The sequence below is a fragment of the Sciurus carolinensis genome, chromosome 16 (genome assembly GCF_902686445.1).
Source record: "Sciurus carolinensis chromosome 16, mSciCar1.2, whole genome shotgun sequence".
NCBI lineage: Eukaryota > Metazoa > Chordata > Mammalia > Rodentia > Sciuridae > Sciurus > Sciurus carolinensis.
The window spans coordinates 58020598-58042978 of NC_062228.1; the positions used below are offsets into that span (position 1 = coordinate 58020598).

A 22381-nucleotide genomic window follows, 5' to 3' on the forward strand; every position below is an offset into this window, starting at 1 on the left:
GCCTCCTACTCCCTCATGGGTCTCTCCACATTCCCATCCCTTCCTCCCCCACCCCCTGGCAATTGTAGATATGCTTTCTGTCTCTGTGGATTTGACTCTTTTGACTGTTTCATATAAATGGAGTCATATATTATGTGACCTTTTGTGACTGGCTCCTTTCATTCAGCATAATATTTTCTTTCTTTCTTTCTTTTTTTCCCTTGGGGAGGTACTGGGGATTGAACCCAGGGTTGCTTAACCACCGAACCACATCCCTGGCCTTTTTTTATATTTTTATTTTGAGACAGGGTCTTGCTAAGTTGCTGAGACAGGCCTTGAACTCAGCCTTCCAAGTCACTGGGATTATAGGCATGTGCCACCACACCCAACTCAGTATAGTCTTTTCAAAGTTCATCAACATTATAACAGTTATCAGTGCTTTGTTACTTTTTATGGCTAAATAATATTCTTTATGTGGATAAACCATGTTTATTTGTCCATCCTTCTGTTGTGGGAGAAGAGATGTCTCTGAAGAAGGGTCTGTGAAGTTCCCGGAGAGAAGTGGGAACTCAACTCAGGACCAGTGGGGTTCTTGGCACATGTGACAGAAAAGAATCTCAGCATGCACAGTCAAAGGCACAGCCAGAGGGTTATTTAAGAAGTAGAAAAAAAAAAAAAAAAAGAAGTAGATAAACATTCAAGGGGGAAGGAGGATAATCCCAAAAGAGAGATGCCTTTGGGCGAAAGCAAGGAATAAGCATTGAAGGGAGAATGGGGGTCATATCCAGGGGAGAAAGGGCAGTTTGTGGGTGTTCATGTTTATGAGGGCCAGTGCTAGGGGCTGGACCAGAGGTGGCATTAGGGTGGGGCTCCACAATTTGGGGCATGTTTTTCCTTTGCTTGTGCATTTCCCTCATTTTACAAGGCACATGCTTAAGAGCTCCGACTGTGCTTTCTGCATCTTAATGGCTTGTGGGCCTTTCCTTTAAAATTCAGAACATCTCTCTCTTCACCCTAAATCCCTATCTCACATCCATTCAGGTTATCCTGCTTTTTGGTTATTGAGAATAACGTCGCTATGAATATGCATGCACAAGTTTTGTTTCAATGCGTGTTTTCAGCTCTTCGGAGTCTACAGCCAGAAGTGTCATTGCTGGGGCACAGAGTGACTGTGTTTAACTTTTTGAGGAACTGCCAGACTTTTCCTCCATGGTTGTATGTTCAGACCAGCAATGTACAGGGGCTTCTGTTTTCTCTAATCCTTGTCAATGCTTGTTATTTTCTGTTTTAAAAAAATATAGCCAGATGCAGTGGTGCACACCTGTCATCCCAGCTACCCAGGAAGCTGAGACAGGAACATTGCAAGCTGTAGACCAGCATGGGCAATTTAAGCAAGAACCTGTCTCAAAATAAAATTTACAAAGGGCTGGGGATATAGCTCAGGGGTCTAGTGCTTGCCTAGTATGTGTGAGAGGGCTTTAGTTCAACTCCCACTACCACGAACCAAAAAAACAAAACAAAACAAAAATATATATATATATATGATAAATATATGTATATATCATGAAATTTTACTGTTTTAACTTTCTTTTTTTTTTTTTTTTTGGGTGGTGCTGGGGATTGAATCCAGGGCCTTACTGCTGGCTAGGCAAGCACTCTACCAACTGAGCTATATCCCCAACCCTGTTTTAATGTTTTTAAGTATATAGATAAGCAGCATTCACATTATTGTGTACCCATCCGCCATGATCTATTTCAAGAACTTTTTCCCTTTCCCCAATTAAACTCTGTACCTGTGAATTAAAAACTCCCCATTCCTCTAGGTCCTGGCAACCCCCGTTCTGCTGTCTGTCTCTGAGTGTGGCCAGTCACTCCAGGGCCCCATCTAAGTGAAATCATGCTGTGTTTGTCTAGATGAAGGGTTACGCGATCCTTGGACCCTGATGACCCCAGTCAATTTCTGACCTCTGGCTCTGTCCCTGCCCTGGACGACAGGCTTTCTCTGCCCCCTCTCCTGAACCTCACTCCATATTTGACCCCATCCCTGCCCCCTTTCTCTGTCTCTCCAGGGAAGCAACTCTGTGGCCTCAGCCCTGGGGGCCTGTTTGCTGCTCCGGGTAATGGCTCGCTTGGAACCTGAGGCGGAGGAGGCTGCGCGGCGAAAGGACCTGGCGGTCAAGTTTGAGGGCATGGCCGTCGGTGAGTGGGCACCGCGCCTGGGAGCTGGGACCGGGCTGCTGTGGGAAGGGGATGTGCATCTCCCCACTCCTCTCGTCTGGCTTTCTCCTCCCTGGGCCCCCTCCAGACCTCTTTGGCGCGTGCTACCGCAGCAGCGAAGAAAGGGCCGCGCGCCTCCTGCTCCGCCGCTGTCCCCTGTGGGGGGATGCCACCTGCCTCCAGCTTGCCATGCAGGCTGATGCCCGTGCCTTCTTTGCCCAGGATGGGGTGCAGGTGAGCGTGACTCTGGGGACTACAGGGTTGTGCCCCTGCCCTTGGGAGCAGGTCCTCCCTGAGAAAGCCTTGCTCTTCTCGCCTCCGGTGAGTCCTGTGCTACCACAGAAAGCCAGCGTCCCCACTGCGAGCACAGGAAGGCCCTTGGCTCCAGGGACAAGCTCCTGCTCTCACAGGCAGCTCTGTCCACTCCCATAGGAAATCCCTGTAACCTCAAAGGCGGTCCTGCTCATCGACAGAAATTTCTTCCCACTTGCTTGTGAGGTCCCTAGTTCTGGTTCACAGCCATTAGAATGACCTCGCTGGATAGTTACCTGGTGTTTGGGCTCTAGACCAACCTTGGTTTCAGAAATCCCACCCTTGCTAGAGGAAATTCTCCCCGTTGGGAAGCCCTGCCTGCCCCCCACAGTCTCTCCAGCCCTGACAATCAGACATTTTGAAAACTTTCTCAGCATCCTTAAATTAAATCGAACAGGAGCTCAAAAGTTCTCATCCCTGGTGTGGAAATTTGCACCCACCCAACAGGAAGTTCCATCCTCACCTATTGGGTAATTTGACTGGTCTTTCAAGTAATGACCCAGAGCCCATCCTTTGGGTGGTGGTGAAACAAATGCCTGGGTTCCAGGTCTACCATGTGCCCATTAAGTTTCCTTAGGCCATTTCCTTAACCTCTTTCCCTCCTTTGTGAAAAGGAGCAAATACTAGTACCATCCTCTTGGGGTGGCCCTGGTGAGATGAGTTCATCTAGGTAAAGCGCTTAGTTCAGGGAATGTTGGCTGCTTATCTCTACTAGCCAAAACCCGAGGCATCTCCACTAGGACCCATGTCCACCTCCTTGGACAGTTATGACCCTCACATTGGGAACCTGCTGTGTGCTGTGGAGCTGTGACCCAGGCCCTGGGGGGCGTCTTAGGGAAGGGCCTGTGGGGAGATTCGGGCTCCTAACCCTCCCCACGCCCCACAGTCTCTGCTGACACAGAAGTGGTGGGGGGAGATGGACAGCACCACACCCATCTGGGCCCTGGTTCTCGCCTTCTTCTGCCCCCCACTCATCTACACCAACCTCCTCACCTTCAGGTCAGTCCCCCGGGGGGGAGGTTGGCATGGGGGTGCTCAGCTGCTCCTTCCTGCTCACTTCTGCCCACCTTCTTACTTGGTCCACCCAGTGTGTCCCTTTGCTGGGCAAGGGACCCTCCTCCCCTGGAGGGAATATTCTTGGAGGTGAGCTTTTTGGGGTGCTCTGTGCAGTCTTTCTAGGGGCAATTCCTTTGCTTTTCTGGCTGTGGTTCCTGGGGAAGGCCCCTCTGGGGTGACTACAGCAGGCCAACTCTCTGTCTCCCTGCAGCGCTTCTGGGTGAAGAAGTTGGAGTCTTTCTGGAGACCTCTCGCCCTCCATTTCTTACCCTGTCCTTCTCTTCGTGCCAGGAAATCAGAAGAGGAGTCCACACAGAAGGCCCCAGACTTAGACATGGATGGGGGCATTAACGGGGAAGGGCCTGTTGGGTGAGTGACATTCAACACCGTGGGAGGTGGGGGTACCCGGGGAAGTCTCAGGGCACAAGCGCATAGCTTTCATGACCCACTAGGGGCTGGGGGCAAGAGCAAGGGCATAGGTGCCAACTGGAATTTGGTAGATAAAGGATTCAGCGAGCCACTGAAGACCCTGAGGAAGTTTCTCAAATGCCAAGTTCAGGATTTGGCTCTGCCACCAAGGAAGTCATCACTAGAGGTCATTTACCCCTTGCCACAGGTGCTTCCATTCCTCAATATCAAGTGGAATCACCTAGAATCGGTTCATTTAGGAATTCCACCTACTTTTTTTAGCACCAGGACCCTTGCTCTTAGTCACTGTGTTGTGGTACCCAGGAAGGCACTTAAAGTCAGGCCCTGTGTGTCTGGAGGTGTAGCTCAGTGGTAGAGTGCTTGCCTACTGTGTGGGCAGCCCTGAGTTGTCTTAGTTTGTGTACATGCACTCTGATACTTGCACAGTGATGAAATAACCTAATAATGCATTGCTTGGAATGTGCCCCTGTTGTTAAGTGACATGTGACTATGTGTGTATAGTTTTCTGAGACAGTATACAATGAATACACACTGTTCATCATGATGGAAGAGGAAAACTAGGACAAACATTTGGACCACTGAATAAGGTTGGGTAGAGGTGGAGTCATATGCTATATGACTGGTTTTTGAGATTTCTTCATGTGATAGCATGTTTCAGTGCTTTATTCTTTTTTATTGTTGTATAATAGTCCCCTGTATGGACAGACTTCATTTTATTTATCCATTCAACAGTTAATGACATTTGGTTGTGCCCACTTTTAGACTATTATCTTTTTGCTCAGTATTTTTAAAAAATAATAACTATTATTTTAAAATAATAATCATTATTACATTTAATAATAAGTATTATATATTTAATAATAACTATTATTATTATTACTTCATTGTGCTGGAGATGGAACCCAGGGCTTCCTGCATGCTAGGAGCACTCTACCACTGATCTACACCCCCAGTCCTCTGCTCAACTTTTAAAGAAAAGACATTTCTCCAATTCCATTTGTTTTCCTTTTAGCTTTTGAATTGCTTGTTAGTAGTACTGCTCATTTTGGTGTTTCTGATTTGGGGTCAGGAGTAAGAGTCAGAATGAAATTGGGATATAGGATCAGAGCTCAGGTGAGAAGAGTCAGAGATTAGAGCAGACCCCAAAGGCCAGAATGCAGGGGTCTAGTATGGTTGTGTGGTTGCTCATCAGATATAGGAAAGATAATCTGCTATGGGAATTTGCAGACCAGGGGTTAATATTTAGGGACATGGGTGGTTAAACCTGGGGGTCCAATCACAGAAAGTCTGGGGGCCAGGAGGTCACAGGTCATTTTGGAGTCAGGTAGATGATCCAAGACCAGAGGTTGTGAAGTGGGAGACCAGAGTCCAAAGCCACACAGGGGTCAGCAGTCAGAATTCGAAGGTGGAGGAAGTCAGAGATGGGAGGGCCTCAGACTTGATCAAGGGAGATTTCAGAGGTCAGAGGTTAGACAGGGGGGTCATAGGTCAAGAAGGTGGCATTGGCCAGATTTAGTTTCAGGTCATGCAGGATCCCAAGCGAGCAGGTGAAGGAGGGCAGGTGTGCAAGGGGAGGGGCCCGGATGGGGGAAGGCCAGGGCTCAGGTCTGGTGGGAGCTTCCTTGCTCTTCTCTCCCGGGCCAGGCCGAAGGACGCCCCTGAGAAGGTGCCCCTTGGCGGGCGGCGGCAGCGGAGGCCCTCGGGCTGCGGCGGGGGCTGTGCCCGGCACGGGTGCCTGCGCCGCTGGTCCCACTTCTGGGGGGCGCCGGTGACCGCCTTCCTGGGTAACGTGGTCAGCTACCTGCTCTTCCTGCTGCTCTTCGCCCACGTGCTGCTGCTCGACTTCCAGCCGGCGGCGCCAGGACCCGCCGAGCTGCTGCTCTACTTCTGGGCCTTCACGCTGCTCTGCGAGGAGCTGCGCCAGGGCCTGGGCGGCGGCTGGGGCAGCCTGGCCAGCGGGGGCCCCCGGCCCGGCCAGACCCCTCTGCGCCGCCGCCTGCGCCTCTACCTCGCCGACGCCTGGAACCAGTGCGACCTGGTGGCGCTCACCTGCTTTCTCCTGGGCGTGGGCTGCAGGTGAGTGACCAGGCCTGGGGCGACCTCTGACCCTCCCCTCCAGGGCGCTGCCCTTTGATTCTCCGCGGTGGGCAGCAGTTCACGATAGTGTCTCCGAGTTCAAAAATGAACCCAGTCCCGGTCAGTCAAAGCACAGTGGGCCTGCTGTCACCCACTGGCCCCGCCCGGCATGGTGGCTGCCCCTTTCTGCAGGGCTGTCTCCCCAACTTTTATCTTTGCGTGCTGGGCTTGGAATCCAGCGCGGGCATATGCTAGGAAAGCAAACACCCCCACAAATGGCGAGGCGTTCACTCTCAGTATCTTCGGTGGCTTGGACGGGGCTGTGGAGGGTTGGTTCCTTTCTTCTATAGATCCAGATCACAGTCTGTGCTGCCCCAAGGGCAGGTCAAAGTGTCCTTGAAAACAACTCCTGGTGCATTTGGGTCTTGGTCTATGCTGTTCCTCCTCTGAAAATCCCCCTCTCCTCTGCCAGGCCAACTCCTACACCTCCTTTAGACCTCAGCTGGCTCTTCCTGTCTCTGAAGGCTTCCTTTCCTCTGGGCCCCCCCTGCGTCTTTCCCCAAGCTCCCCCCAAGTGGTGCTCTGACCATGGCTTGTGCTATCTGTCCTCACACTAGATTATAAACTCCTTACATGACTTCTGTCTCATCTTCCAGCAACTTAAACCATCTTTTTAATGTAGCCTGTTACCAAAGAAATAGGAAGATACATCCTCACTGAACGAGATTATACACATGAAGAGGAACATAGAACAGAAACAAGATTTTCCTCATATGGTGGAAGCATTCTGCCCTTTCCCAGTGGTGACTTCCGTTAACAGTTTGGGGCATGCCCTGCCTGTTCTTTTTCTATTCATTTCCATGGATGATCCATATCCATAACATCTTTTTAAATTTTTATTTATTTTTTTTAGTGGTTGATGGACCTTTATTTTATTTATTTATATGTGGTGCCAAGGATCAAACGCAGTGCCTCACACATGCTAGGCAAGCACTCGTCCACTGAGCCACAACCCCAGCCCCACATAACATCTTTTGTAAAAATGACATGATATTTAATGTATTCTTCTGGCAATTTTTTTTCTTTTTCTCTACAATATGTCCTGAAATTCCTTCTCTGTCAGTATTTGCAAATATACCTCATTCTCTGTAAATCTACATCAAATTCCAGAAGAAAGGATTTTAGCCATCTTTGGCTAAAGGTCAGACAAGACTGGATGCTCTTTGCCAGAACTTAATGAATAAATTAGTTCTTTTTATAAGACAATAAGATGAAAGTGTTGAAGTTGAAGAGACAAAAATCAGGGGCTGGGGTTGTGGCTCAGTAGTAGAGCGCTTGTCTGGCACATGTGAGGCACTGGGTTCAATCCTCAGCACCACATAAAAATAAATAAAATAAAGGTATTGTGTCTATTTACAACTAAAAAATTTTTTTTAAAAAGAGATTAAAAATCATCTGGAGAGCTTCTCAACAAAGACTCATTTTCTACTTTTTTTTTTTTTTAAGTAGTGCTAGGGATTGAACCCAGGGCCTTGTGCTTGTGAGGCAAGCACTCTACCAACTGAGCTATATCCCCAACCCCTCATTTTCTATTCTTGACAGTGTAAAGTTATCATTAGATATTAACTGCTTTAGCTCTAATCCTCCACCTCTCCTTCCTCATCTTCCTCCTTCCCTCCCACCCTCCCTCTCTCTTTCTTTCCTTCCTTGAGTCTGAACTGTTAGAGAACCCCCTCCTTTTGAGGGGAGCAGACAAAAAGCATTGAGGCAACCTGGTAGCTAGTTATTTACAAGGGAAGCAGCACTCCCTTTTGAGATCCTCAGCAGGCTGAGAGGCACAGGCTTCCTCTGTGTTAGAACCATGCCAAGCAATCGGACATGAATAAGTTATTCAAACAGAGAGCAAGAGGTGCATTTTATATAAAGTGTCTTTTGAGACTAAAGAACTAAGGAAAAAGAACTAAGGCCATGTGCTACCATGATCTAGGAATGCCAGTGGTATTTTTGACATTTTTTTCAAGCTGTCAATTCCCTGGTGACCAGAGAATTATTCCATGGGAAAATGGAAAGATTTCAGTTTGCAAAGGAGAATTGTCCAGTCACTTCTAGGATTGAATGAACAAATCATCCTTTATTTTTCCAGTTCCCCCTGGCTGGACCATTTCAGTTATTTCTACTTTTTGTTACTCCAAAATAATAAAAACTTACATCCTAGATGTAAAGTTCACGGATATTCTTTTTTAAAAATATGTTTGTAGTTGTCGATAGATCTTTATTTTGTTTATTTATATTTGGTAATGAGAATTGAACCCATTGCCTCACACATGCTAGGCAAGTGCTTTACCACTGAGCTACACCCCCAGCCCAAGTATATTCTTCACATGGATCGATTTCCTTCTAAATTGCTTCACCCATTCACACACCTACCATCAGGGTAGGAGAGTGCCCCTTGAGAACATGCTTGGCAATACTTGATACTTTACACCTGTAACATTTTCTTTAGGTGGGGGGTATTGGGGATTGAATTTAGGGCGTTTTACCACTGAGCCACATCCCCAACCCTTTTAAATTTTTATTTTGAGAAAGGGCCATCTTGCTAAGTTGGTTAGGGCCTCAATAAATTTTGCCTAGGCTGGCCTCAAACTTACTGTCCTCTGCCTTAGCCTCCCAAGTAGGTGGGATTACAGGTGTGAGCCACCGTACTCAGCTCCTTATTGTGATTTTTCTGTAAGACTTTCTTTGTATGACACCCTATCCTACCCAACTCATGTAACAATTCTATATTTTCTTCTGAAATCTTTAATTTTTCCTTTTACTGTGGGTTTAATCTATCCGAAGTTTAAGTGCATGATGATGCAAACTAGGGATGTAGTTTTTATTTTCCCCATAGAAAACCTTGGTGTTTGTTTTAAACTACCTCTGTGAATTAAGTGTATGTGGTTACCCTTTTTCTGATTTCCTGTTAGGTTGCTTGTCTTTTGCTTGCTGGTTTGCAGGATCTCTCTATATTTTGCCTTTTATGAGTTGGACAGATATTTCAGTGGTCTTCCCAACTTGATTCTTACAGGGACTGTTGGGCTTTTGCTAAAGCAGCTGTTCATTCAGCCTTTTAGTGGTGCCAGTGCCTTGCGTGTGGTCCAACTTGCCACAGAGTAAATTCGAGTAAACTCCTGGTGAAACAGAGGATGCTGGTCCTGCCCTGTTAAGGCCTCGGTTTCGTCTGAAGCAGGGTGTTGGGAAGACTGTCATTTTCCTTGGCACACTGTGACCCTCGAGTGACCACTGACACGTCTCCCCACACCCCAGGCTGACTCCAGGCCTGTACGACTTGGGCCGCACTGTCCTGTGCCTGGACTTCATGGTCTTCACGCTGCGCCTGTTGCACATCTTCACGGTGAACAAACAGCTGGGCCCCAAGATCGTCATCGTGAGCAAGATGGTGAGGGCAGCGCCACGGAGGGACGTGGTCTGGTGGGCGTGGCCGGATGAAAAGGGGTGGGGCCAGGGGAGGGTCAGGGAGGGCGAGGCCCGGGCTTCAGAAGGAAGGGCGGGCTTTGGGGAGGGGGCGTGGCCTGAAAGGTGGAGCGGAGTCAGGAGAGAGAAGGGCGGGGCCAGACTCGGTGGTACCTCTTGTGCCCGCAGGTGAAGGACGTCTTCTTCTTCCTCTTCTTCCTCGGCGTGTGGCTGGTCGCCTACGGCGTGGCCACGGAGGGGCTCCTGAGGCCCCGGGACCGTGACCTCCCGAATATCCTGCGCCGCGTCTTCTACCGACCCTACCTGCAGATCTTCGGGCAGATACCCCAGGAGGAAATGGACGGTAGGGTCTCGGTCCCCCTCGCTCCGAGTCTTCCCCGCGCTGCCCCGGGCCTCCGCCCACCTTCCCTTCCCGAGCGCCGGCTTCTTCCTTCCCCTTGGCCCATCCGCGCGTCCCGTTCACAGTGACCCTCATGGAGCACATCAACTGCACGTCGGAGCAGGGCGCCTGGGCGCGCCCGCCCGGCACCCAGGCCGGCTCCTGCGTCTCGCTCTACGCCAACTGGCTGGTGGTGCTGCTCCTCATCATCTTCCTGCTCGTGGCTAACATCCTGCTGCTCAATTTGCTCATCGCCATGTTCAGGTGAGGCCCCTTGCTCCCTGACCCGACCTCACCCAGCTGACTCTTGACCCTGTCTTGATTCATGATTCTCTAATTAGTTTTATAATCCGCCTCAAATCTGATGCTGGCTTGTCTCTAAACCCAGCCAGACTCTGTCCCCGACATGACTTTGGACTGATTCTCACCTTGAGCCCGGGGTGAATTTTTAAAATTGTGGTTAAACATACATAAAATTACATTTTTACCGTTTGTAAGTGTACAATTCAGTGATAGTAATTACATTCACAGTGTTCTACAATCATCACCACTGTCCAAAATATTTTCGTCATCCAAGCAGAAAGTGTGTGTTTCCCCATCCTCCTAGCCTTGGTAACCTCAAATTAATTTTTGAATGGACTGACCTATTCTGGGTGTTTCATATAAGTGGAATTATACAGTATTTATCCTGTTGTTCTGGCTCATTTCTCTTTGCATAATGTTTTCCAGGTGTAACTTGGAAACGTGCTGTAGCATGCATCAGAGTTTCTTCCTTTTCATGGCGGAAGAGTATTCCCTTGTACACACATGCACATTTTGTTTACCTATTCATCTGTGATGGAAACTTGTGTTGTTTCCATCTTTCAGCTATTGTGAATGATGCTCCAACAAACACTGGCATGCAGCTATCAGTTTGAGTCCTTGTTTTTGTTTCTTTTGCGTGTATATCTAGAGTTGGAATTGCTGGATCACTCTGTAATTCTGTTCAGCCACTTTCCATAGTAGTAGCACCATTTCACATTCCTGCTGGCAGCTATGAGGCTTCTAATTTCTTTATATCCTTGTCAACACTTGTTATTTTCTTTTTTAAAAAACTATAGTTGTCCCAGTGGTTGTAAAGGGATGTCTCATTGTGATCTTGACTTTCATTTCCTTAATGGTCGCTGCATCGTTCCACATCTTTGTTGGCCACTTGTACATCTTTGGGAAGAAAGTATATTCACATCATTTGCCCATTTTTATTTTTTCAAAATTTTTTTTAGTTGTTGGTGGACCTTTATTTTATTTACTTATTTATATGTGGTGCTGAGAATCGAACTCAGTGCCTCACACATGCCAGGCAAGCACTCTACCACTGAGCCACAGCCCTGGCCCCATTTGCCCATCTTTAAATTGGTTGCCTTCTGTTGTTGCATTGTAGCTGGTCATCATACATTCTAGATATTAAAGTTATTTCCTATTTATGAGTTGGGAACAATTTCTCCCATTCTGTAGTCTTTTCATTTTCCTGATAATATCTTATGAAACACAAAATCTGCTAATTTTGATGAAGTCTGATTTATCAGTTTTTTTTTTTTGTTGTTGTTGCTTGTAGTTTTGGTATCATATCTATTGCCAAGTTCAAAGTCAGCAAGGTTTACTTCTGTGTTTTCTTATAAGAGTTTTATGGTTTTAGCCCTTATATTTAAGGTGTTGGTCCATTTTGAGTCAATTTTTGTGTTTGGTGTGAGGTAAGGGCCCAACTTCATACTTTGTGCATGTGGAAATCTATTCATCCCAGGGCAATTTGTTGAAGAGACTGTTCTTCCCCATTGACTAGACTTAGCATCCTTGTTAAAAATCAGTCAGCCATTATATTTGTTTCCTTGGGCAGTTATAATAAAATAACCAGACCCAGGTATCTTTTTTAAAATTTTTTTGAGAGAGGAATCATAAATTTCTTTATTTGGAAAATTTTCATAATTTTTTATTTGTTCTAATTAGTTATACATGACAATAGAATGCATTTTCACACATTGTACAGAAATGGAGCATAAATTCTCATTACTCTGGCTGTACATGGTGCTGAGTCATACCAGTAGTGTAATCATACATGTATATAGAGTCTACTGTCCTTCCCCTCCTCACCATCCCAACCCTCCCCTCACTCTCCTCCACATAATTCAAAGTGCCTTCATTCTTCCCCAACCCTCTGTACCCCCTGCCACTGTAGACCAGAGAAAACATTTGGCCTTTGTTTTTCTTGGGATTGGCTTATTTTACTTAGCATAATCTTCTTGAGTTCCATCCATTTACCTGCAAATGCCATAATTTCATTCTTTTTTGAGGCTGAGTAATATTCCATTGTGTATATGTACCACAATTTCTTTATCCATTCATCTGTTGAAGGGCACCTAGGTTGGTTCCATAGTTTTGCTAATGTGAATTGAGCAGCTGTAAACATTGTTGTGGCTGTGCTGCTGTAGTATGCTGGTTTTAAGTCCTTTGTGTATAAACTGAGGAGTGGGATAGCTGGGTCAAATGGTGGTTCCATTCCAAGTTTACTTAGGAATCTCCATATTGCTTTCCAAAGTGGTTGCACCAGTCTGCAGTCCCGCCAGCAATGTATGAGTGTACCCGTTTCCCCACATCCTCACTGACACTTATTATTGCTTGTATTCTTGATAATTGCCATTCTGACTAGAGTGAGATGAAATCTTAGTTTTGATTTGCATTTCTCTAATTGCTAGAGATGTTGAACATTTTTTCATATATTTGTTGATTGATTATATTTCTTCTGTGAAGTGTCTGTTCCATTCCTTAGCCCATTTATTGATTGGATTATTTGTTTTTTTGGTTATGTTTTTTGAGTTCTTTATATATCCTGGAGATTAGTGCTCTATCTGAGGTGCATGTGGTAAAGATTTTCTCCTATCTCTAGACTCTCTCTTCACACTATTGTTTCCTTTGCTGAGAAGAAGCTTTTTAGTTTGAATCCATCCATTTATTGATTCTTAATTTTACTTCTTGTGCTTTAGGAATCTTGTTAAGGAAGTCAGATCCTAAGCTGACATGATGAAGATTTGGGCCCAATTTTTCTTCTATTAGGCACAGGATCTCTATTTTATTTTTTATTTTTATTTATTTATTTATTTATTTTGGTACTGGGGATTGAACCCATGGCCTTATGCTTGCGAGGCAAGCACTCTACCAACTGAGCTATCTCCCCAGCCCAGGATCTCTATTTTAGTGCCTGTCTTTAATCTACTTTGAGTTGATTTTTGTGCAGCATGAGAGATAGAGGTTTACTTTCATTTTGTTACATATGGATTTCCAGTTTTCCCAGCACCATTTGTGGAATAGGCTATCTTTTCTCCAGTGAATGTTTTTGGCACCTTTGTCTAGTATGAGATAACCATATTTATGTGGGTTTACCTCTGTGTCTTCTATTCTGTACCACTGGTAAACATGTCTGTTTTGGTACCAATACCATGCTGTTTTTATTACTGTCATTCTGTGGTATAGTTTAAGGTCTGGTATTGTGATACCTCCTTCTTCACTCTTCTTGCTAAGGATTGCTTTGACTATTCTGGGTCTCTTATTTTTCCAAATAAATTTCACGATTGCTTTTTCTAATTCTATGAAGAATGTCATTGGGATTTTACTAGGAATTGCATTAACTCTCTAGAACACTTTTGGTAGCATGGTCATTTTGACAATATTAATTCTGCCTATTCAAGAGTATGGGAGATCTTTCTATCCTCTAAGATCTCCTTCAATTTCTTTCTTTAGGGGCTGGGGAGATAGCTCAGTTGGTAGAGTGCTTGCTTTGCAACCACAAAGCCCTGGGTTCGATCCCCAGCACCCAAAAAAAATTTTTTTTTTCTTTCTTTAGTGTTCAGTAGTTTTCATCATAGAAGTCTTTCACCTCTTTTGTTAGATTGATTCCCAAGTATTTTATTTTTTTGAGGCTATTGTGATTGGGGTAGTTTTCCTAACTTCTCTTAGAGTGGATTCATCACTGATGTACAGAAGTGCATTGGATTTATGGGTATTGATTTTATATCCTACTACTTTACTGAATTCATTTGTGAGTTTCAGAAGTTTTCTGGTAGAATTTTTGGATCTTCTAAATATAGAATCATTTTGTTGGCAAATAGAGTTTGAGTTCTTCTTTTCCTATTTGTATCCCTTTAATTTCTTTCTTCTGTCTGATTGCTCTGGCTAGAGTTTGAAGGATGATGTTGAATAGAAGTGGTGAAAGTGGGCATCCCTGTATTTTTCCAGTTTTTAGAGGGAATGCTTTCAATTTCATCCATTTAGAATGACGTTGGCCTTGGGCTTAGCATAGACAGCTTTTACAATGTTGAGGTAAAGACCTAGGTATCTTTAAATAATGGAAATTTATTGTCTCAGAGTTCTTGAAGCTAGGAGTCCAAAATAAGAAGGTGTGGGCAGAGTTGGCTCCTTCTGAGCACTGGGAGGAAGAATCCATGCCACACCTCTCCCCTGGCTTTTGGTGGTTTGTTGGCTGTGTTTGGCTTGTAGATGCATCATCGAAACCTCTGCTTCATTTTCTCCATGAGTCTGAGTCCAGATTTCCCCATTTTATAATGACAATTGTATTAGATTAGGTACCACCTAATGACCTCATTGTAACTTGATCACCTCTGCAAAGACCCTATTTCCAAATAAAGTCATATTCTGAGGTAGTAGGGGTTAGGACTTGACCATATCTTTTTTAGAGAACTACATTCACCTATAACAATCATTGATTTGTGGGTTTATTTATGGACTTTTAGTCCCCTGATCTCTATGACTGTCTTTATGCCAATATCACACAGTTAGGATTACTGTAGCTTCATGGCATATTTTGAAATTGAGAAGGTGAATATTCTGATTTTATTTTTTTGTAAGATTATTTTGGCTATCCAAATGACCTTGAGGATTGGATTTTTCTGGGTCTACAAAAAAGTTGGAATTTTCTTTCTTTCTTTTCTTTTTCTTTTTCTTTTTTCTTTTTTTTTCAACCATTGAACTCAGGGACACTTGACCACTGAGCTACATTCCCAGCCCCATTTTGTATTTTATTTAGAGACAGGATCTCACTGAGTTGCTTAGTGCCTTGCTTTTGCTGAGGCTGGCTTTGAACTCTTCATCCTCCTGCCTCAGCCTCCCAAGCTGCTGGGATTGCAGGTGTGCGCCATCTCACCAGCAAAAGTTGGAATTTGCATAGTGATTGCACTGAATCTGCAGATTGCTTTGGGTAGCACTGATACATTAACAGTATCAAGTATTCCTACTCATGAATGCAGGGTGCCTTCCCATTTATTTAGGTCTCTTAAAATTTTTTTTCAGCAATATTTTGTAATTTTGGTATGCAGGTCTTTCACCTTTTAACTTTCTTGTTAGGTGCTTTATTTTTTTAGCTGCTATTATAAATGGAATTGCTTTCTTAATATTCATTTGAGATTATTCATTGCAGGTATAATAAACATAACTGATTTTTGTGCATTCTTGTACCTTGAAACTTGACTTGATTCATTTATTAGCTCTAGGAGCTTTCTCAGGATTCATCGTGTGTCACTTAATAGTGGGGATATGTTCTGAGAAATGTGTTGTTAGGTGATTTCTCCATTGTGTGAGTGTCAAAGCGTGGAGTGTACTTTCATAAACTAAATGGCTATAATATCACAAGGTGATACAATTGCTTTAAAAAAAATTTTTTTTAAATGGTGTTGCTTAATCCCTTATATTGGCTTTGAATTTGAGTTTCTTCTGCAGCCTCCAGAGTCGGCTGGAATTTCAGGTGAGCATCACTATGCCTTACTGGAAAATTTTTTTCTTTTTTCTTTTTTGATACTGGGGATTGAACCCAGAAGTGCTTAACCACGGAGCAACATCCCCAACCCTTTTAATTTTTTTATATTATGATAGGGTTTCACTAAATTGCTTAGAGCCTCACTAAATTACTGAGGCTGACTTTAAACCTGCAATTCTCCTGCCTCAGCCTCCTGAACTGCTGGGATTATGGGCATGGGCCACTGTGCCCAACAGCAAATTTTGATTAGTAATTCAATCTCTTTACTTTTGAGATTTTCTGCTTCTTTTTGAGTCAGTTTAGGTAACTTGTATGTGTCTAGGAATTTGTACATTTCATTGAAATTATATAATTTAACGTACATTCTCTTGCATTGCTTTTTATTTCTTCAATGTGGATAGTGCTGTTCACACTTTGTTTCTAATTTTAGTTACTTTTATCCAGGCTGACTTCTGAGTCCGGTTCCAGTCCTTTCTCCAACATCTCCCCTAATTTATGACGTCTCCAACTTGAATTTTGACATCTGACCCTTCTAACTTGACTTTTCTAATCACATCTTGTAGTAGTCGGACTTTATTGACCTTGACATCTACCTGCTGCCTTGGATGTTGAACTGATATTGCCTGACATCTAATCTTGATCCCTTGTCCCTGACTGGACCATGACCCCAGTAACCCTTAACCTCTGGCCTCTGCAGCTACACATTTGGCAAAGTACAGGGCAACAGCGACCTCTACTGGAAGGCGCAGCGATATAGCCTCATCCGGGAATTCCACTCTAGGCCTGCACTGGCCCCGCCCCTTATCGTCATCTCCCACGTGCGCCTCCTCATCAGCCGACTGTGCAGGCGTCGTGGGGCCAACTTGCCCTCGTCCCCAGTCCTCGAGCATTTCCGTGAGAACAGCGCTTGTCTTACGGGGGCGGGATTTAGGGAAAGTTCAACATGGAAAGGCGGGGGATGCTTAGGGTTTGTGGGCGTGGCTCAGGTGTGAGGGCGGGGCGTGCTCCAGGGACACCCAGGGGCGGGTTCTAGGGAACTGGCTGAGGGGCCGGGGGTGTGGGGGGTGGGGAGGGGTGTGGCCCCTTGCCTCATCCGTACTCCGCCCTCCAGGTGTCTACCTCTCCAAGGAAGCCGAGCGGAGGCTGCTGACGTGGGAGTCTGTGCACAAGGAAAATTTCCTTCTGGCACGAGCTCGGGACAAGCGGGATAGCGATTCCGAGCGTCTAAAGCGCACTTCACAGAAGTGAGGGCGGGGCTGAGTGGGGCGGGGCTTCTAGCCTGGGGCGGGTCTCATATCTGGGTGGAGACAGGGCGGGGCCTGCGAAGAGCCTCGACAGAGGTGGAGCATGAGGGCGGGGTCTCTGGGTTTGGTTGCCACCTGCCCAAAGGCCTCCCTTCCTAGAGTGGACACAGCTTTGAAGCAACTGGGACAGATCCGGGAGTATGAGCGACGTCTGAAAGGACTGGAGCAGGAGGTGAGGACCTGGGGCCTAGCTGGGGGACTGTGGCCGGGTTGGGGCACCCGAGCTCCCCTCTCCTATCTTGATCCTTTCCTGTTCCCCAGGTCCAACACTGTAGTCGTGTACTGGATTGGGTGGCTGAGGCCCTGAGCCGGTCTGCCTTGCTGCCACCAGGGGGGCCACCGCCCCCAACCCTGCCTGGGCCCAAAGGTTGGTGTGTAGGACCTGTCAGTGCATTTTTGGCCTCTGTTCCTGTACTTCTGCAGGGTTTGTATCACCTGCTCTTCTCTCTTCCCTCCAGATTGAGTGCTGCTGGTGGACTTCAGTGAGTAGCCCCACAGGGAGTTTTGCTCCTAGAGTGAGGCCCAGCTGGCCTCAACTTGTGCACCTAACGGCCTTGTCTTTGAGGTGGGCCCCGTGCTCCTGAACTACACCTGGGCAGCTGTTGGGACCACCTTCTGGAGCGTCATCTATACAAACCACAGCAGGCCAGGCTCCTCCCAGGACCAGTCCCGCTCTGGGAGGATCAAACTAGGACCAGACTTTCTGAGGGCCTGCCTCAGCAGGGGGAGGCTGGAGGACCCCTGGAACTACAGGGACCACAGCCCCTATTCACAGCTTCCCCATACTGGGGAAATAAAGCCATTTGAGATGAATAGTATGTGGATTTTTGACTTGGAGAAACTGGTGGGTGTCAAGACCTTTCTGAGGTGGTGCCTGGAACTAGGCTGGTGGGTGTGTGGTCCTCGGTGGATTTACTGCTGTGTTTCAAATATCTGAGAGTCTCTCCCTCTGTTAGCACCACTATTCGTGCCTGACTCAGGCCCAGCACCTTTTGTCTATGCTATTTTGATGGCCCTCACTGCAGAGGATGAGAACCCATCTGGGCCGCTCCTAGTTTCTACTTTCTAGTGGAAAAATAACTCAGTGGTAATAAGTGAATTATATTCTCTGGAGGGGTGAGTGGGTGCTGTGTACATCTGCTTTGGCAATAGGCGAACAGATGATGCAAATTTGAGTAGATAAATGCATATGTGTCTTTAAAAAGTCTAATTAGTGGGAAATTGCAGGCCACGCACGCATGGGGTTGAGGCAAATATGCATCATTATACATGCAATTTTACTAAATGACCCAAAACAAACTAAACTGGTAATGACAAGGCTGAGGTGACAGCAATTATTAGTTAAATAGCAAGAAAGCCATCAACAACCAACATGCAAAAATCAAAACCAAAACATCCTTCCTCCAAATTGGAGGGAGTCCAACTCTCTGCCTCTTTGGGTACAGCGTAGCTTTGAAATGTTGCCAAGTGTTGCGTGACAATCAGACTTCTCTGGAAAATGCTGAATCAGTTCTCACCAACCCAAGTAGTAGTAATCATGGTAATGAGGACGGCGGGAATAGCAGCAACAGCAGCAATGCTGGTCGACACAGTGCTGTCTGTCTGGCATCGAGAGCGCTTCACGTGCACTAAACCAGAGAAGCCTCATGGTAGCCACAGAAGGTGTCATCTCCACTTTGCACAGGAAACAGGCACACAAGGTAAGTGGCTCCCATGAAATCACACAACTCGAATGTTCCTGAGTTGGACTAGAAACGTGGGCAACCTGGATCCAAAGCCTTTGTGATGCACTTTGTGTTTAGGAATGTCAAATGCTGCAAAGTCACTGGAATTCGGTCCTCGTGAGGTTTAAACTACCCTCTGAAGTCCAAATCCACCTTCGTCTACAAGGCTGTGTGACTCTGGGGCTGAGACTGCAGGCCACCCTCTTCTTTGCCACTGGGCTCCTACTAGGCTTTCCCCAAAGGGATGCTGGAGAGGGAGAGAGAGAAAAGAGGTGGGCTGGCCCCTGAGGAAGAAGGGATTTGCTCTTTCCTATTAATTCTGGTTCCTGAATGTTGCCCCACAACATTAGACCACATTAGTCACTTCCAGGTGTCAACTTCTATTTTTTGTCATTTCCAGTTTCTTTGTCTGCCTTTGGCCACAGCAGCCCCAGCCGGCCAGCCCTTCTCTAGGTGGGTTTCTGCTCTACACGGCTGCCTGATTCTGCCTGCAGTCCTGGGTAACTGTTCCTTTTCACTCCTTCCATAGTTTTCTGAGACCCATTTAATTGATCTGAGACCCTTGTATTCATTTATCTCTGTTGGAATATCTGTATAACAGAAAAACTCCAGTCTCGTGGGGATAACTCTGATACGAGTCATCAAAATGTAGACTCGCAACCTCTTGCACAAATTCCACACATAAACCAATTTGGAGACCAAAAGTCCCTAAATTGAAAAGGAGTCTGTTAAGATATTAAATACTTCTATAAGTTTATATTTTGAATCTTCCTTCAAGTGGGACTTTTTTCCATTTACAAAGTAACTGTATTGGGGAAGGCCCAATGCTCAGATTTTTCAGGAATTAGTAGAGTCTGAATTTGCTTTGAATTGACAATTCCATTTGGGCCCAAATGCCATTGTAACTTATAAAGTGAGATATTTTGGTGGGTCATCAGGTGATAAGTAAAATTTGGGCCCTAATAAAGGAACTGAACAGACACTTCACAGAAGAAGAAATAAAATTAGTCAACAAATATATGAAAAAATGTTCAATGTCTCTAGCAATTAGAGAAATGCAAATCAAACCTACACTGAAATTCCATCTCACTCCACTCAGAATGACAGTCATCAAGAATAACAAGCAATAATAAATGTTGACGAGGATGTGGGGAAAAAGGCACACTCGTACATTGCTGGTAGGACTGCAAATTGGTGCAACCACTATGGAAAGCAGTATGGAGATTCCTCTGAAAACTTGAAATGGAACCACCATTTGACCCAGTCATTCCTCTCCTAGGTTTATACCCTAGCACTTAAAATCAGCATACTACAGTGACACAGCCACTTCAATGTTTATAGCAGCTCAATTCACAATAGGTAAGCTATGGAACCAACCTAGATGCTCTTCAACAAATGAATGGATAAAGAATATATGGTACCTATACACAATGGAATATTACTCAGCCTTAAAGAAGAATGAAATTAAGGCATTTGCAGGTAAATGAATGGAACTGGAAAATATTATACTAAGCAAAATAAACCAATCCCGAAGAACCAAAGGCCAAATGTTTTCTCTGATATGTGGATGCTAATTCACAATAAGAATAGAGGTATTTTGGACTAAACAGAGGGGAGTTAGGGGAGGGAGCCTGCGGTAGGAATGGTAGTAGAATGAATCAGACATTATTACTCTATGTGCCTATGTGATTATATGACCTGTGTAACTACATCATGTACAACCAGATGAATGAGAAGTTATGCTCCATTTATGTATGATGTGTCAAAATGCATTCTACTGTGACTGGGGTTGTAGCTCAGTGGTAGAGCGCTTGCCTAGCTTGTGTGAGACACTGGTTTTGATTCTCAGCACCACATATAAATAAATGAATAAAATAAAGGTCCATCAACATCTAAAAATTATTTAAAAATAAATTCTACTGTCATGTATAACTAATTAGAACAAATAAAAACATTTAAAAGATGTGGGCCCTCGTATTTGGGCCTAATGAGTTCCACAAATCCAAAACCCACCCCATAATTTATTTTCTGGGTTTGCAATTAATTGTAGGACTACAGATGGGTGCAACCACTATAGAAAGCAGTATGGAGATTCCTGGAGGTATTCTTGGCAACTGGAAAAATCCCTCATTTTTCTCTTTGCCTGTTGAGTGAGGGGTATTATGATAGTAAGGACCAAGGGAAAGCCCCTGGAACTTTCCTTCTCTACCAGCGAGAAATACACAGGAAAGCTGCAGGAGTGGACAGGTGTCACATCTTAATCCAGTCCACTGTGTGTCCTGCAAGAACTTGCAGGTCTTGGGGAAGGACTGTCGGCACCGGAAAGAGTCAGGTGGTTGGTTTCCTTTCTTTTCTTTTTTTTCTTTTGGCCGGGGGTTGGTACTGGGGCTTGAACCCAGGGTGCTACATCCCCAGCCCTTTTTGTTTTTTTGTTTTGAGACAGGGTCTTGCTAAATTGCTGAGGCTGACCCTGAACTTGCAATGCTCCTGCCTCAGCCTCTTTACTCACTGGCATTACAGGCAAGTGCCCTTGGTTCCCAGCTGTAGTTGCTTTCCTTCTCTTTTTTCTTTATAGCTTTATTGAAGTAAAATTGAAGTACAATAAAATGCACATGTTTGAAGTATGCAGTTTGATCAGTTTTGACATGTATGTAACCAATGCAATCAATATAAAAAGCATTACCATTACTTTTTTTAAAATTTGAAATCTGCAGACTGTGTTTCTCACATGATTTATTACATTAAAATTCAATCACCTTAGCCAGATGCGGTGGTGCACACCTGTGATCCCAGTGGCTTGGGAGGCTGAGGCAGGAGGATGAAGAGTTCAAAGCCAGTCTCAGCAAAAGCAAGACACTAAGCAACTCAGTGAGACCCTGTCTCTAAATAAAATACAAAATAGGGCTGGGGATGTGACTCAGTGGTCGAGTGCCCCTGCATTCAATTCCCAATACCAAAAAAAAAAAAAAAAAAAAAAAAAAAAAAAAAAAAAGAAAGAAAGAAAGAAAAAGAAAAAAGAAAAGAAAAGAAAAAGAAAACAATCACCTTAAGTTATGTAGAACCCACTCCCAAGTGGCAACTACTTCAAAATTAAATGGCACACTTATAAATATCTCACAGGTCAAGGAAGAAAGAAAAAGAAAAGTAAAGAAAAAGTGCTTTGAAATAAGTGATAATAAAACTTAGAATATCAGAATCTCCGGGATGAAACAATACTCAGATGAACATTTATAACTTAAAGTACATGTAACAGAATAAGCAAGATTAATCTTCAAATTATTTTCAAATTAGGTAATAGGAAGGAAAAATAAGAGTAGGAGCAGACATATATGAAATAGAGAAGAAATGATACAGCTAAAAGTTGATAAAATCAAACAAATCTAATCAAGAAAAAAGCAAGAATACAAAAATTAATATCAGTGGAAAGAGAGCTACCAAAATAACTAAAGCTACTAAAAGTATGTCAAGGTAATAATATGATTTCATGTCAACATATGTGACAGCTTATATAACATGGTCTGTACTAGAGAAGGATCCTTGTGCTGCTGAGGAGAAAGTGTATTCAGTCATTGATGGATGGAATATTCTATATGTCTATAAAGTCTAAGTGATCAATTGTATTTTTTACTTC

The 22381-nt window shown here is 44.7% G+C and overlaps 1 protein-coding gene across 8 annotated transcripts in view; it reads left to right on the forward strand.

The window, feature by feature from the left end:
• Trpm4 (transient receptor potential cation channel subfamily M member 4) overlaps positions 1 to 19813 on the forward strand; it is a 37321-nt gene extending 17508 nt beyond the window's left edge. For 4 of the 8 annotated variants that reach the window (XM_047528971.1, XM_047528973.1, XM_047528975.1 and 1 more), the window contains 13 exons: positions 2049 to 2178; positions 2285 to 2430; positions 3395 to 3507; positions 3856 to 3933; positions 5638 to 6069; positions 9376 to 9508; positions 9712 to 9886; positions 10009 to 10186; positions 16420 to 16616; positions 16834 to 16966; positions 17126 to 17198; positions 17288 to 17393; positions 17485 to 19811. In XM_047528971.1, the coding sequence (XP_047384927.1) occupies positions 2049 to 2178; positions 2285 to 2430; positions 3395 to 3507; positions 3856 to 3933; positions 5638 to 6069; positions 9376 to 9508; positions 9712 to 9886; positions 10009 to 10186; positions 16420 to 16616; positions 16834 to 16966; positions 17126 to 17198; positions 17288 to 17393; positions 17485 to 17489 (1899 nt within the window). In that variant the 3' untranslated portion in view covers positions 17490 to 19811. Of the gene's footprint in view, positions 1 to 2048; positions 2179 to 2284; positions 2431 to 3394; positions 3508 to 3855; positions 3934 to 5637; positions 6070 to 9375; positions 9509 to 9711; positions 9887 to 10008; positions 10187 to 16419; positions 16617 to 16833; positions 16967 to 17125; positions 17199 to 17287; positions 17394 to 17484 lie in introns of all 8 variants that reach the window. The other 4 variants (XR_007105450.1, XM_047528972.1, XM_047528976.1 and 1 more) reach the window with 4 other exon arrangements.
• Positions 19814 to 22381: the final 2568 nt, after the last annotated feature.